The following is a 14,891-nucleotide window of genomic DNA, read 5'->3' on the forward strand; positions in this document are numbered from 1 at the left end:
TTCACACCATAAAACAAGTGGAATGGAGTGTCCCGAATCACAGTTATACAGTCTGTTTTGCACATAACAGGCAGTGGATATCCCTTCTGCCTAATATTTAAACAATAATCTGGAATCTTTAAGCATGCATAACATTCCATTTTGCAAGGTTCTGCCCTTTCAGCAACACCATTTTGTGGAGGGATGTAAGGATTAGAAAGAATTTGTTCTATCCCCTTTTCCACTAGGAACCTTCTGAATTTGTGAGAAAGGTACTCTCCTCCTCTATCACATTGGAGTGCAGATACAGGCCTTGGGAATTTTCTATTTGCCCATGTCACAAAACCTTTAAATTTATCAAATGCCTCATCTTTATGTTTTAAGATGTAGATAAATGTGTATCTTGAGAAAGCATCAATGATGGTCATTGCATACCTTGCTTGTCCAAGACTTGGAGCAAAAGGACCAATAATGTCAGACTGTACAATTTCCAAAGGTCTAGTTGTAACTCTGTCACTGTGCTTACTCACAGGAGCTTTTAGTGTTTTGCATTCTTTGCAAACTACACAATCTAAGTATTTGTCACAGGGTTTTATCTTTAGGTCAGCACACAGCTGTGGCATTTGTGCTATATACTTGAAATTAGCATGACCAAATCTCCTGTGCATCAGGTGTACACATTGGTCATGATATGGAGTGTTGCCAACTGCAGCCTTGCAGCTTGGCTTCCTTGCATTTTGCACAATGTACAAGGAGTCTTTTAACATACCAGTAGCACACAATTTCCCATTTTTTCGTATCCCACAACCATTTTTCTTAAATGTTATGATATACCCTGTTGCAGCCAATTGTGCCACAGATAAAAGGTTTGATTGTAAATTTGGCACATACAACACACCCTTTACAGTTTCTCCCAAGCAGGATAAGTACAAGTCACCTTGTCCCATAATTTTGGTCACAGACCGATCAGCCAAAGATACACTTTGTCTTTCAATTTTAGACAGTAACACAAAAGAGCTTTTACAGTTACATAAATGACAATTGGCCGCAGAATCTAACACCCATACATCAGAATTACCCTTCTCAGCAACCTGTGCAATTTGGGTTGTCTGAAGAGCCTTCTTCTGTGTTGCCCTTGTGTTCTTCTTCTCTTTCTACTCTTGGGTCTCAAGGCAGTCTTTTTTCAAATGTCCAGCTGAACCACAGTTGAAACATCTCTGGCTGGCTAGTCCTGTTGCCTCAGCTTCGTTTTTCTTCCTTTTCCTTGCTTTCTGGTGCTGTAGCTTTCCAGAAGAGATGGGGGGGGGGAATCTTTCCTCTCTCTTCTCCCATTCAGCGAGTAAGCACCGTGTAACATACGATGGGGTGAGGTCTGCTTCAGGCATAGCCTCCAGGGTATAAATCAGCATGTCCCAAGTTTCATTTGATGAGGATAGCAGGATATAGGATTTTGTAAGAGGTGCAAATTCCATTCCTCTCTCCTGCAACTCAACAAACAGCTGCTGAATATAATGCAGGTGCTCAGGAAGGCTATCTCCTTCTGCAAGGTAGGCTTTGTACAGCTTTTTTGTCAGGGTAACTTTACTCCCTGCTGTTGCCTTTACATACAAGTCTCTCAAAGCGTCCCAAAGTTGCTTTGCAGACTGCATACCTCACACGTGCACTAGCTGATTGTCCTCAACTCCCAGGATAATGGTGGCTCTAGCCCACTCATCCTGTCTAAGCCATTCAGCACTGGGATTTTGGGGGGTTTCCTCACCAATTGGCATCCAAAGATTCTCTCTGCGAAGATACATCTCCATCTTCAGGGCCCAATTCAAATAGTTGGTCTCTGACAGACGCTCAAGAGGCATTGCTGAGGGCTGGGAGGTAGCCATGGCTTCTTCCTTCTTTTGCAAGTCACCTCAGCTGGCTTCTTTGTCCTGCAGACCGGCAGCGGCTGGAAAATCTCCAGGCGGCTCCAAAGGAAAAATCTTCACAGGTCTTTGCTACCTGCCTTTAAAATGTGCATGAGGTGTGGAGCTGATTTCTCTGATCTCTCTGGGGTTTCCCTGGTCTGCTTACTGGGCCCATGACCTGTAGCAGACAGCTGGAAAGCGTTTGGCCCGAGAGATCAGAAAAATCACACACCAGGCATTTCTATTAAAATAAATGTATTTACAGAAAGCTTCTTATTTAAACATATTTACAGGCTTGTGCATTCACACGCGCTCAGAGAGGACTGGGAGGAAGGCAGATAGAAAGGAAACCGAAACTAGTAACAAGCCCAGGCAAGCTGTCCTCCAGGCAATTTCCTTATATGGTCATTCTTTTCACACCCAAACTGAGGATACTTAAGTTTGACCTGTTCACCCTGCCAGAGCGATTTATTACCATAGTAACATAGTGGCTTGGTCCTTGCAAAACACAAGGAAATGCCAACATGCCCATCTCACATGTATGACAGTAAGGTGGCTTACTGCAAGAATAATCAATGAAAGCAGTCAACACAATAATCTAAAATAACTAGGAAGCCCAAGTACTACCAGTTACCAAACTCTTGGAACAAGAATGTTTTCAAGCTTTTCTAAAAAGCCCAGAAGTGCTTTTACCTTGGACAGCCATGTGTTTCAAAGGGAAAGGGAAGTCACAGAGAAGGTGTGTTGTCAGGCCACTATCCTTCTTATCTCCTGTGCGGTGGGCATTTCTTCTTTTATAGGTTGCAGAGGGAAGTCCGAATGTGCAGAAGAAATGGTCCTGTACATATCTGGATGCAAGTCACACACTGCTTTAACGCTATTCAGATCCATATGGAAACCAGTGACCAATGCAGTGATTGCAGCAACATTGCTAAATCTGTTACCCATAAGCAATTGAACCACCATATATATATTGGTCCAGTTGATGCTTCCAGGTCATCTTCAAAACCACCCTATGTAGAGCATGTTACAGCAGTCTACTGTATATGTGAGTAGGAGTCACTGTTGTCAAATCATCCTAGTCCAAGGTGGCCCCTAATTGGCACACCAGCCAATGCTGGGCAAAGGTCATTGTGATTTCCACCTGCTGCTCTAACAGAAGCCATGAATCCAAGAGGACTCCCAAATCACAGACCTGCTCCTTAAGGGGGCTTGTAACATTCTCAAGACAGGGACGTGGTGGCGCTGCGGGTTAAACCGCTGAGCTGCCGATCGGAAGGTCGGCGGTTCGAAACCGCGCAGCGGGGTGAGCTCCCGTTGCTCGTCCCAGCTCCTGCTCACCTAGCAGTTCGAAAACATGCAAATGTGAGTAGATCAATAGGTACCGCTTCGGCGGGAAGGTAACGGCGTTCCGTGTCGTCATGCTGGCCACATGACCCGGAAGTGTCTACAGACGCCGGCTCTAAGGCTTAGAAACGGAGATGAGCACCGCCCCCTAGAGTCGGACACGACTGGACTTTACGTCAAGGGAAACCTTTACCTTTACCTTTAACATTCTCAAGAGCTAAGGTCAGAGATGAAATAGAGCCAGATCCATTGCCAAGTAACAGTAATTCCACCTTGCAGGGTTTTAATATGAACGTATTTGACCCCAAAGGCCCTTACAAACTCCAGGCTTTTAATGGCATCCTCAATGCAGCATTTCAATCCAACGATGTTGAACAGGAGCATTATACTTTAATATATTCAAAGAAAATTAAAAGTTACTGTTCCATCCAAAACGTCAGAAGATTTTGACTGTTGCTTACTCCATTTTTAGCCTGTTAATCAACATGACAAATGTTTCCATAGAATTTACAGCTTCTCCTAAGCTATACATACTTCTAAAACCAGTCTTTTGGAAAGCCTGAAAACAGCACTCTTTCCATACCTCTATTTGATTCTGATCAGGTTGCTTGATCTCAAAATGTGACTCTGCGCTTAATCTGGACTTAGAATTAATTTTATGCCTGTTAGATTTGAAGAGTGTGAGACATTAAAGCAGTGTTTCTCAATCTCAGCAACATTAACATATGTAGACTTCAACTCCCAGAATGGAAGCATGGTGGCTGGGGAATTCTGGGAATTGAAGTCCACACATCTTAAAGTTGCCGAGGTTGAGAAATTGGGTGATGACAATACAAACCATGTGGATCAGAGAACATCATAACAGATGCCCCCTAAGCTCCTCTATTCATTCTTATTCACGAACAGTTTTTGCTTGAAGCATAGCTTTTTAAAAAGAAAAAGGCCTTGAGGCCTTTGAGCTTCTTCCATGAAACAAAAGAAAGAGACTTAACCTTTCTAATAGAGAGGCCTTGCAAACTATTCACAGAGGAAACCAAAGAATTGGTCAAGCTACTGTATAGGAGCAGAATGGCTGAGAGAGTGAGAAACAGTCAATTGGGAAGTAGCGTTCCTTCCGTATCCTTGGAAGGCAAACCAGACATAGAAACTAGAGCTTTCACTTATATACCAGAATATTGTGCAGGAAGCCTAAAACATAAGCTGAGTGATGCTTAATTGTAAGCATAATCCTACAAGAGCTTTGATACTCACAAGAGTAAAAGTAGACAACATAAAAATCCAAATAAAAGCCCATTTTTTTATTTCTAACCCAAATATTGCAAATATACAGAAAAATACCAGTACAAATTTATAATATAGCCAGGCATATTTACAAAACTCTATACATGGCTCCTTCGTGTATCTTTTGTTTGTTGCCTCAGACTGTACATCTTAGGAAATTCTGTATAGAGGAGTACTATTGATAATGGCTTTTGGCTACATAGCATTCTGCAGCCATCCCACAGATGGTATGGAGATCTGTTTTTGCAGCAAGAATGGTCTGCCTCGCAGGCACATCAGGAAGACAATAATGCTTCGAAGCGCATGCAATGGCAACACGGCTATGGTTGCTGTGTTGCCTGGGCAACACTTACAAAACAGTGAGAAATATGTCACATTATCTACATATTCAACACTATGGGGGGAAGACAACCACTGTCCAGGGCAGCAGATGTGTAGCAGTCATAAGCCTCTGATTTACTGGGCAAATTTCAGTTTTTTGGCACGTTCTCACTGCATCAGTCAATGTACTCTATCTTCAGAGAGAGGCGGCCAACAGAAATGAGGCAAAGGAAAAGGTCCCAGGCCTGAGACAGATACCCAGTAACAAGGTTTCTAATCCCGTCAGAGATGCCTTAATACACAGAGAAAGTTGACATATACTGGAAAGAGGAAGTAGTCACTTATTACATACACATTGTGCTGGAAAAGGTTTTGCTATCTCTATGACAGATCTTCTCCTACATTTCAGATTTCAGTCATCACTTCCAATTTAGCACAGCAATTTGATTCTACATAGGGGAGATATGCACAAGTTAAGTTTAAATAGTTTTAGAGTGTGACAAAGGCCTAATTATCTTTTAGTTCAAGATCTGGTAACCATGAATTTTAAGGAACACCATTGCACTATCACAATTTCTTGATATGCCAGCTGTGCTTCTGCACTATCCAATACTGTAAGCAAATTCCAATACTGCGGAATTTTTTATGTGGAACAGGTCTTCCAGGAATAGACATTTCTTCCTACCATCTCTCTCGTCTTAGGAGTATTCATGTCGGTGCATTTATTTTCTCATAGGGGATCTTAAAAATTACACCAACAATCTGGAAAAATTATTACTCTGGGACACCACCACATGATGCAATGGAACGAGGGAAGAAAAGGGATCTTGTCAGAAACCAAAGTGAGGCCATATGAACTGAGAGGAAGCGGGGACCAAGTCAAGACCACCATTTGCTTTCAGGTTTCTCACTCTCACTTTATTACTGTCAAAGGAGAGTTGGAAAGCATTATAACTTTAGTAGCCTACTCTATATGGAAGTACCAGCTAGCCTTTGAACAGCTCACAAATCCTAACTGATTTGATGCAAGTCACTAGTGACAGCTAACTGTGCATCTCAGACAGATTAATGACTGCAGGAAGTAAAAGATGAGCGATAATGAGGCAAAGATTAAATAATTCACCACCCAAGAATATCAAAGACGGTCACTTGCAAATGGGAGTGTGTGTGTTAGATCAAGATGCAATCTTGTAGTGTGTAACGCTGCTATTTGTAATTACCTGATTTAGTGCAGTACAAGCATTTGTTTACCTTCCAACGCTGGCCTGCATTATTGAGCGAGCTCAGTTCCTCCCATTTTTTGTCAGCCCAGAGTCTTTGCACACTCCCCACCCAACAGCTATGATCCCAATGCTCTGACAGCAGCATCTCAAGTATTTTAACCTGGGAAGTATATCTCAAGTGCCAGATCTCCATGCGCCGGGGATGTGATGCTATGAGGAGTTTCACACAGAAACCCTGAACGGACATTTTCTGCTGGTATGGCCCTTTTCCAGATAAGACTGAAGAAAGGAAATAGGTTGGTGAACATCATCTTGTGAAACACCCTGGGATCCAGGTTTAGAACTGAACTAAAAACCGTATGCTCTTTTCCATTTCCCCCCCCCCAATAGTTCCATTTGCCAAGCCCAGCTCTAAAATGAGGAAAGGTCAATCACAATTATTTCGAAAGAAGCCGAAATTATAGCTGAAACAAAACTTCTTGTGGGTGTATTCCTTTAATGAAAGGATAAGTAAAACCATCAGTAACTGAGGGTAAATGCCTATGAAAATTCATTTGGAGTGCAATTAAAAGGATTCATGTTTGTTTTATAAATGAGGTGGACAACATGCTGTTTTTTTGCAGCTTCATTATCACGCTGAATGCAATAGCTGAAACTGGTAGCGGTTTCCTGATATTTTGAGGCAAGCACACAGTATCTGTAGTTGAATCCCTAAAACAGGCTTAAAATATTTTTAAAACGAAGATTCCCCCCCAACATTTCCCCCCAAATTGAGGAGGAAAAACCCTCAATCTTCAACTTCAGCAACTGTGCATTACTGTCTGTACACTGCAGCTCTCCACCATCACTGGAAAAAGCTCACTTGCTACAGTTGGTTTTATCCCACTGGGTTTCAACAACTGAGAAAACAACATCCACCTGTGGAATAGATTCCTCCCCTTCCATTCCAACGTGCACCCCAAATATATTCTGGAGGATTAAAGAACCTCCCAGAGCACATATGGAAAGTGCAGGAGGGAAGCAATGGAGCTGTTCCATTGGAAAAGCAGAAGTCCGCTCAGATAAAATCCAATGTTGCCAAATTGGCCTGGAATGCTTTCACACTGTCAATGGGTATTCTAGTAAACCAATTTCTAACTAGACTTCAAGATGGTTTGAACTAAGTATTGTGAAGGTTCAATTTCCATTACTCTCTGTTTAAAGAAAACCAGGTGTATGATTTCACATGAGTGTTACAACAGTTAACTGTACCGATACACAGGGATTCATAAATCCACAATAGTAAAGTGGTGCTAAAGTGGCCAGTCTATTACTTTCCAGAAAACAGTAAAAAGGAAAATATTGAAAACTTCATAGTGCTGCCTGCAAGTAACAAGTTTCCTTCAAGAGACTGATCTAATGTATCTAATTTAGTACCTAAACAGGTAACAATCTAAGTAACTTATTTCTAACAGACCTGTACTGCTTATTCTTACTATTTTTAAAAATAACCTCTTCCCCATCCAGAACTGTGCTGTTTGTTTTTGAATTTATGGCAGTACACACGCTGATCTCACAGTTTAGTTCCTTGGAATTATAGGATTTGGGGCCACAGACTTAATTCAAGCCTTGGAGTCATCCTTCTGTTACTTAGTGTACATCTACCCATTTGATTACACTTTAGAGAAAACAAAAATAAGATGCATTTTGGCACACAGCCCATTGTGATGCTGGTTAATGCCCACAATCTCTGCCTAGCATCTCATTGCTCTGTTTGCTAGGAGTGCTGCCACACTAAAGAGCTTCAATGCAATTTTATCACAGTGTTGGAGTGCAGTGTGTTCCCCATTTGGGAATTGGGAGTTTCTTCCAGCAGCATAGTACATTGTACCTAGTAATGCTAATATTTAGTGAAATCCTTATTTCACATTCCTATTAGTTCTCCTTTTAGAACTGGAAAAATCTGATTAAAATAAAATTATATTTAAATTAAACAGCTTTCCTTCTTCGTTCCTCAGAGTTATAGAACTTTGCCCTCACCCTTAAAAATCTAATGCAGTTCTTGCAGCTCTGTTGGTTTTAGACAAGCAAAAGGAATATAGAATCCCTCAGATATGGGAAAGGCATCCATATTGGAAGTAAAATGGACTGTTGGCATTCGTGCCCTTCTACAGCAGCAGCCAAACCCACAAAGTATCCAGTCCTAGTGAGAACATCACTACTCCAACAAGTCCTGAGCAGAAAGAGAAAGAAAAAAATTACGTTAGTATTTTGAATTAAGGATTTCTCTCAAGCTGGCTGTGGTGAATGTAAGCCAACCATTCTCTAAAAGCAATTCTTATCCCCACTGTCCCAAAAAACATCCTGTCTTTTGAAACTGATATATGCTAAACAGCATAGAAAGCCAGCTCACAGTTGTCAGGTTCTCAGCTAACAAATACTACCTAGAAAGGTGCATGCTTAGGGACGCAATCACTTGCCTCATCAGAATCATCATGGTAACCAGTTTTACTGGCATTGGGTATGTCAAGTCCTTCAAAGCCATTAGCTTCTGCGTGTTGCTGCAGGACAGAATACCGGTGAACCAGAAATCTAGGAGTATGAAAAATACTGATGAAAGAACTATTGTACATTTGGTTAAATCAGTTTAGATTTCTTTAAGGAGAGGTGAAATTAGAGATCTTTAGAAGGACTTAGTATATGGGTTGCTCTTACTGATACTCAATTTCTTCAGTAAGCTATTTTACAGTAACAATAAACCATAAAAAGGGGAAGGGATAAAGCTGTATCTTCAAAAGTAAATGATAGAAACTGGACAGTGTGGTCGGAGAAGTTACTAAGCCTAGAATCAGTGTTGTTAATTTAAAATTAATCACCAAGCAAGCAGCGATTCTCATTATAGCAGCGGTTCTCCAACTCCGTGATATCATGCTCTCCCTAAATGGTAAGCAATCCTCCCCCCCGCCCCGCACATACAACTAGGTAACAAATTAAAAAATTAAAAATTTCTGATTGGTAGATGTTTCTGACAGATGGGTAGATCTCCATTAAATCTGATCTGAGCTTTATTTCTGCTCTGTCTGTGTGAACCTCCTGTGAGTGTGCCCAGGCAAAACAGGAATGAGTTTTGTCAGTGCACTGACTTTGCCTATGTAAGCCTGTCAGCTTAAAAAAAAAATCTGTCTTCCCCCCAGGTGCTCATCACTCCCCCAGTTTTATGACTCTCATTGATCTGAATCTAGAAGCAGATTCTTCTAGGTTCTGCACAGCAGCCTAGCCTCGTATTTGGAACAATCAGCTGGCTCAAAGAGCACAGAGGCTACCTTCCCCACGGCTTTCATTCAATCTGAGAGCCCAGTTCTGGAAACAGACAAAAACAATGACTGCTTTGGAGAGGAGGAAAAAAAGGGAAGACTTTAGCAGCGTCACTAACACCCAGTTTATAGGAACACATGTCTTATTTCTTCTCATATAAGGACGACTTTGCTACCAATACATTTCAGTCTAGTTCTATTGCTTCCACATCTATGTAACAAAGAGGGCATAATATCTCTGTGCTGTTTTTTCTATAGTCCTTTATAAAACTTATTTTGTCATTCTCCACTCTGAGGCTCACCTTCCCCCACAGACGTATTTCTTAATGATGACTACTCCAGCAACAGCAGTGACGAGCATCAAGGCAACTACAGCCAGAATGACTGGAGTAGAGTTGGAAGACGCATTCTGTAGAAAGCAAGCAGAAAGCTGTCTAAAGCTTACGTGATGCATTATTAGACATAAGACCACTATAGTTACAAAGTGCTTTTTATAATGATCTTTCTGGCATATCTCAATTTCTCCTTACCAAAAGGTCCTGCACTCTGGTCTTGTACGGAGCACAGATTTGGAAATGCAAAAAGAAATGACTTATTTTTGAAAAAAGAGTGAAGTCCTTTGCAATTAGATTCCCTCACTCAAAATGCTAATCACAGTTTCAACAGCTGGTCTGTAAAGCTCATTTATCATAATGAATACAGAAAACTGAGGTTGATACATCAGAAAATTTTATGAAAAATACTTGAGCGTTAACTATTAACTGCCAGTGTCTCCCTTCCCCCCATTTTTAGACAAGGTTCTCTCTTATCCTCTATAACTATTCCAGCAGGTTTTTTTTAACCTACCACCTGGCTTGAGCTCAAGTAGTTGCTTGTACACTTTTGTTTCAGATCTGTCTCTTTACGTTTGGGGTTCTTCCCACCTATACATTTGTCCCCTGGAATCTTCCGATATCTGAAAAGCAAGAAATGTTTTAATAGGTAATTGGGATTTTCTTTTAGTGAGTGACAGCATCCTAAGCCAGCAAAGATTAGTTACCTATTTCATGCCAATTCGTAAGAGGGAAGTTGAAAAGTACTTACACGTCTGATTAACCTTGAATTGTCTGAAGCCCTATAATACCTCACCCTTACCCCCAGCCAGCATTCTTTTAGGACTGGCCCACCAAAATGTTATTTAAACAGTGAACAGGATGGCACGTAAACAATGACTGCTCTTATCAAGGTCTTTGCTCTCAAAATATTTTAGCAGTAGAACTTTTGGGTCAATACAACATATAAGCCAGGACAGTTTCACCCAGAAAAACAGCCTTTTCTAACCTCATATCATCCAATGTGCTAGGATTATAAATCTTTATACCCCTCTCTCCCAGGAAGCCTCCCCAATGAAGCTCAGCCTGCCTAGAGCTGGCAGTCATTCTCCATTGCTGGACCTGTTCTGTCATCTGTTGCTGTGGTCTCTCTAGAAGGTCGTTCTTGGGGGGCCTCTCAGTAGGCCAGGCAATCTGTCCCAGGGCCTTTGCAGTGGCCTGACTCACCACCCTGTACAGCTCCAGGGTCTCTTACTAGGCCTCACCTGCTGGACCATCTCCAACCCCAGGCCTGCTGACAAGCCTCTTTCAAGGCCTGATGCTGCTGGACTGTCCCTGTTTGCACTCATTTAACTCCCACCATGTCCTCCTGGTTTTGACGCTGCCTGATATGGACCTTCTCCAGTGGCTGGAACATCTCGCATGCCTAGCTGGCTGCTGCTTCCTTCTGGCTTCCATCTGCTTAACTTCCATTCTTCCCAGCTCATGTTCTAAAGACCAATGCTCCTTTTACTCTCTCAGTTCAGTGAGCTTCAAACAGTAATCCAAACTCCTTCACCTCTCTCTCACATCTCCCAGCTTTGCTCATTCATTCATTCACTCACACACACACACACACACACACACACACACACACACAAAGAATTAGGCTGTAAATTCTCCCTTTTGGCTATACAAACTTTAGTCAGTCCAATCAGGTGGGGTCATTTAAAACTAGCAGGGAAGGGAGGGTCTGAAAGGCGTTCTTTTCCAGGCTCAGACAAATCATTTCCCACCACAGGCATCCCCGATCACATGGGATGTTCTTATTGGGTCAGGTTAGTTAGTTAGTTAGTTATTTATATCCTGCCTTTATTATTTTTATAAATAATTCAAGGTGGCAAACATAGGGTGCTGTTTTACAGAGCACTATGGGACCCTAGAACATTATCTACTTCCCAATAGTTTAAACATATTTATTTTATAAAAGGATCCACAATACTAAGTATTCTCTTGCTGACTAAGGGCATCAATTTGCATGCTACTGCTAATGCATTAGAATCTTACAAGAAATTACCCGCTGGTCTTCAACAGCTCTTGCTTCCCATACAAGCAGAACTCCAAGTCATGACCCTTCAGCTCTGGCTGCTCCACACATTCAGACTGGTTTTCTGGGCGGAAATAGCCAAAATCACTAGAGCCAAAACAAACAAACTGTCATGTTCATCGTTCCAATGGTTTGCATACATCGTAACGTTTCGCATGTCATGTTTCTGATCCGTGTCTATCATCTGCGGGGTGGGGAATTCCAGCCCTGCCAGGGTGTTATCTTTGTGCTGCCCTGAAGGAATGTGTGTTTGGGTTATGACATGTATTCAAGGTTACTTTCCCAGGCAGATGTGTGACGCTTGCCAATGCTGGGAGGGGGTGGTTGCGATGTTGGGGTGGGGGACGGGATCGGCTTGGAGGCGAGGGTTTTTAGTTTGTATTTGGCACGCTTTTGCTTATTCTCAGCTTTCTTCGTATTTGCATACTATCCTTTCAATAAATCAGTTGTATTCACTAATCCCTGGTGAGACTGACTTCGTTGGGATAAGGCAATCATTACACAAGCACAGAGCAAGAAAAGCCATTGACTTCATCTGAAACAGGTGTGCATGTTTATACAAATATTTACTGATATTTAGCTGAAGTGGAAAGAAGACTAGAAAGATTTTGATTCCTATCATGATACTTGTGGTTATACAAATATCTGCAATGGGGAAAGGTGATTGTTAAGATGCTTTTATCATAAATGTAGTGTGCGCACGCACGCACACCCATTATCTATTCCCTTTCAAAATAAGTAATGAAAGATTTTTAGGTGGCAGGGATTACAAGCATAGCAAGCAAGGAAAGATAAAGAGATGATAAGTGTTCTTGCTTTCTGTTAGTCTCTCAGCTATAGTCTTCTAGTTGATGGTGCCTTCCCAACCCAGTATGAAGATGGTGTTCTTGAATGCCAGGTCAGGAAATGATAAAATTATGATAACATTTAGGATCTGGCTGTGCACTATTGGCCTTACCTAATGAGTATTACAGAGATCTGGCTGGAGGAAAAGATGAAATGAAATTGTCCCTGTTCTCTTTGCTATACTTGTCTGGGGACAAAAAGTCATAGTTGCTTCACTTTATAATGATTCAATTCTCAAAAAAAGTGCCCTGCCCAATAACCTAGGAGTTTTGAATGTTTGTCCTTGAGCAGAAATTTCTAGAAAAAAAATGAAGATTCAACTGAACTACAGGTAGTCCTTGGTTAATGACAGTAACTAGGACTAGAATTTCTGTAGTTAAGTGATGTGGTCATAAAGCACAACATCACGTGACCACATTGCTTAGTGATGACAATCCCAGCACTTCTCATTCTGCCATTAAGCGAGTCCCAGGTGGTTTGCAAGCAGGCCAGCAAGGCATGGCATGATTGCAGCAGGGCTGGGGGTGGCTGCTGCCAGGCAGGGGAAGGTGCATGAGTAGCCTGCTAGGCAGGGGAGGGTGCACAAGTGGCCTGCAAGGCATGGCATGAGCATGGTGGGGCCAGGGGTGGCTGCTGCCAGGCAGGGGAAAGTGCGAGTGACTTACTGGAGTCACTTGCAACCTTCCATGCCGGCTACCCCATTGACTTAAAAAAAATATTGACAAATTGCAGCCATAACTGAGCATATGATTCAGATATTTTGTGCAGAAGCCTTCTAGTGCCATCTCAAACAAACCTATTCATAAAATCTGGTAACCACAACCAGCTCCTACCACAACTCTGTTTGCTCTAGTAATCTCTAGTGTCTCTTTCTGACACACTAAGTGTATTATGAGGAAGTCACATTGCTTTCTCTATTTCACCAGTGCTCACTCATTGCAGTAAATTTTGTAGTTTGGACTAGAACGGTGTTATGCCATGTCACGGACACAGGGTGGCAGAGTTCACACTTTGTTTATTTGAATGTACTGTATCATACTAATGTGATCAGTGTGGTTCTAACTTACTATGATTTTTGAACCCAGCCACTGTAATTTATAAAACACGTATAGCTTAGCAATTAGATCAGGACCAGGCCACTATGATTTGTTCAACAATGAGGGATTAAAACAAAGCATGTTTTATTGCTATACATGAATCAAGACACTGTTTAATGTCTGAAGAGTGATAGGTCACCAATGACACGGATCAACTTCCCTAATGGCAATGGGGCTGGATTCTGCTGTCACAGCCTGAGAAGGTAAAAAAGACTTGAAGATGGCAATGAGAAAACTGACAGAGAATTCTGATGATCCAATGGAGCAGAACGGAGGAAGCAGAAAAATGGGGAGCAACCCCAGAGGTGGGGGGATAGCAAAGAAAGCATCACCAGTAGAGTCCAACCACAAGGCACAAGTCCAGACCCTGAGGCAGACACTGTGCCATTCTTGCTGCCTAAGGGCAAGCTCTAGTGGCAAAATGAAGAGGTAAAAAAGTAACAGCTCTGACCATTCATAACATTAAAAAAGACCAAGAAAGGAAAAAGCTACTCTAAGCATCTAATGAAGTTCACAAAAGCAGCTCATGAAAGCTTATGCCTTTTAGTAAAGTCTGTTAATTGGAAAAGGTGCTACCAGACTCCTCCTGATTTTTAGCATACCAAAGAAAGTCATCTAACGTGCAAATACAGATCGATGGCTGCTTGGTCACAACGTAGTCCCGGCCATTTTTACAGGCAGACGATTTGCGAAGGCGCCGATATTCCTCCTTGTAGCCCAGTATGCATCCATCTGTGGGGTCACTGGGATTGCTGGAATGAGCCAACCACTTTGTATAGTCCTTCTCTTCACCTGAGGAAGGAATAATGGCCAGATTTCTAAGACTGCCAAAAGAAACTAAAAAGAGTAATAAGTGGTTTTCCTGACAATTTTGAATTCTCCACAAAGTTTTAGAGTGAGGTATTACTGAGGTCTAAGGGAACTGTGTAGTTTTTCCAGCTGAAAAAGCCTTTGCAAAGCTACATCTCATGGCCCTGCATTTGCAACACACGCTAATCAACAAAAAGGAGTAAGGGGAGAAATCTCTGCTCCCCTCTCCAGTTGATTTAAGAGAAGAAAGATGGAGGAAATGTGTTTTGTAGAAAGAGATAAATAGGAATACTCTAGAGATAGCTGGACTATTTATCTGTGTCCTTACACTGGGCCTGAAAAGTTGCCCAAATTCTTCAACTGCTTTCTGAAAAATTCAGAGATTTTCAGAGTTAATTC

General features: G+C 41.9%; 1 protein-coding gene across 2 annotated transcripts in view; it reads right to left on the reverse strand.

Moving 5' to 3' along the window:
- Positions 1-6,433: 6,433 nt before the first annotated feature.
- The window catches only part of SORT1 (sortilin 1), a 51,038-nt gene continuing 42,580 nt past the window's right edge, over positions 6,434-14,891 (reverse strand). For both annotated transcript variants that reach the window (XM_063297699.1, XM_063297700.1), the window contains exons 15-20: positions 14,285-14,474; positions 11,710-11,826; positions 10,189-10,297; positions 9,645-9,751; positions 8,509-8,620; positions 6,434-8,261 (exon numbers count right to left, since the gene is read on the reverse strand). In XM_063297699.1, coding sequence (XP_063153769.1) covers positions 8,247-8,261; positions 8,509-8,620; positions 9,645-9,751; positions 10,189-10,297; positions 11,710-11,826; positions 14,285-14,474 — 650 coding nt within the window. In that variant the 3' untranslated portion in view covers positions 6,434-8,246. The remainder of the gene's footprint in view (positions 8,262-8,508; positions 8,621-9,644; positions 9,752-10,188; positions 10,298-11,709; positions 11,827-14,284; positions 14,475-14,891) is intronic.

Source organism: Candoia aspera, chromosome 3, assembly GCF_035149785.1.
Source record: "Candoia aspera isolate rCanAsp1 chromosome 3, rCanAsp1.hap2, whole genome shotgun sequence".
Classification (NCBI taxonomy): domain Eukaryota; kingdom Metazoa; phylum Chordata; class Lepidosauria; order Squamata; family Boidae; genus Candoia; species Candoia aspera.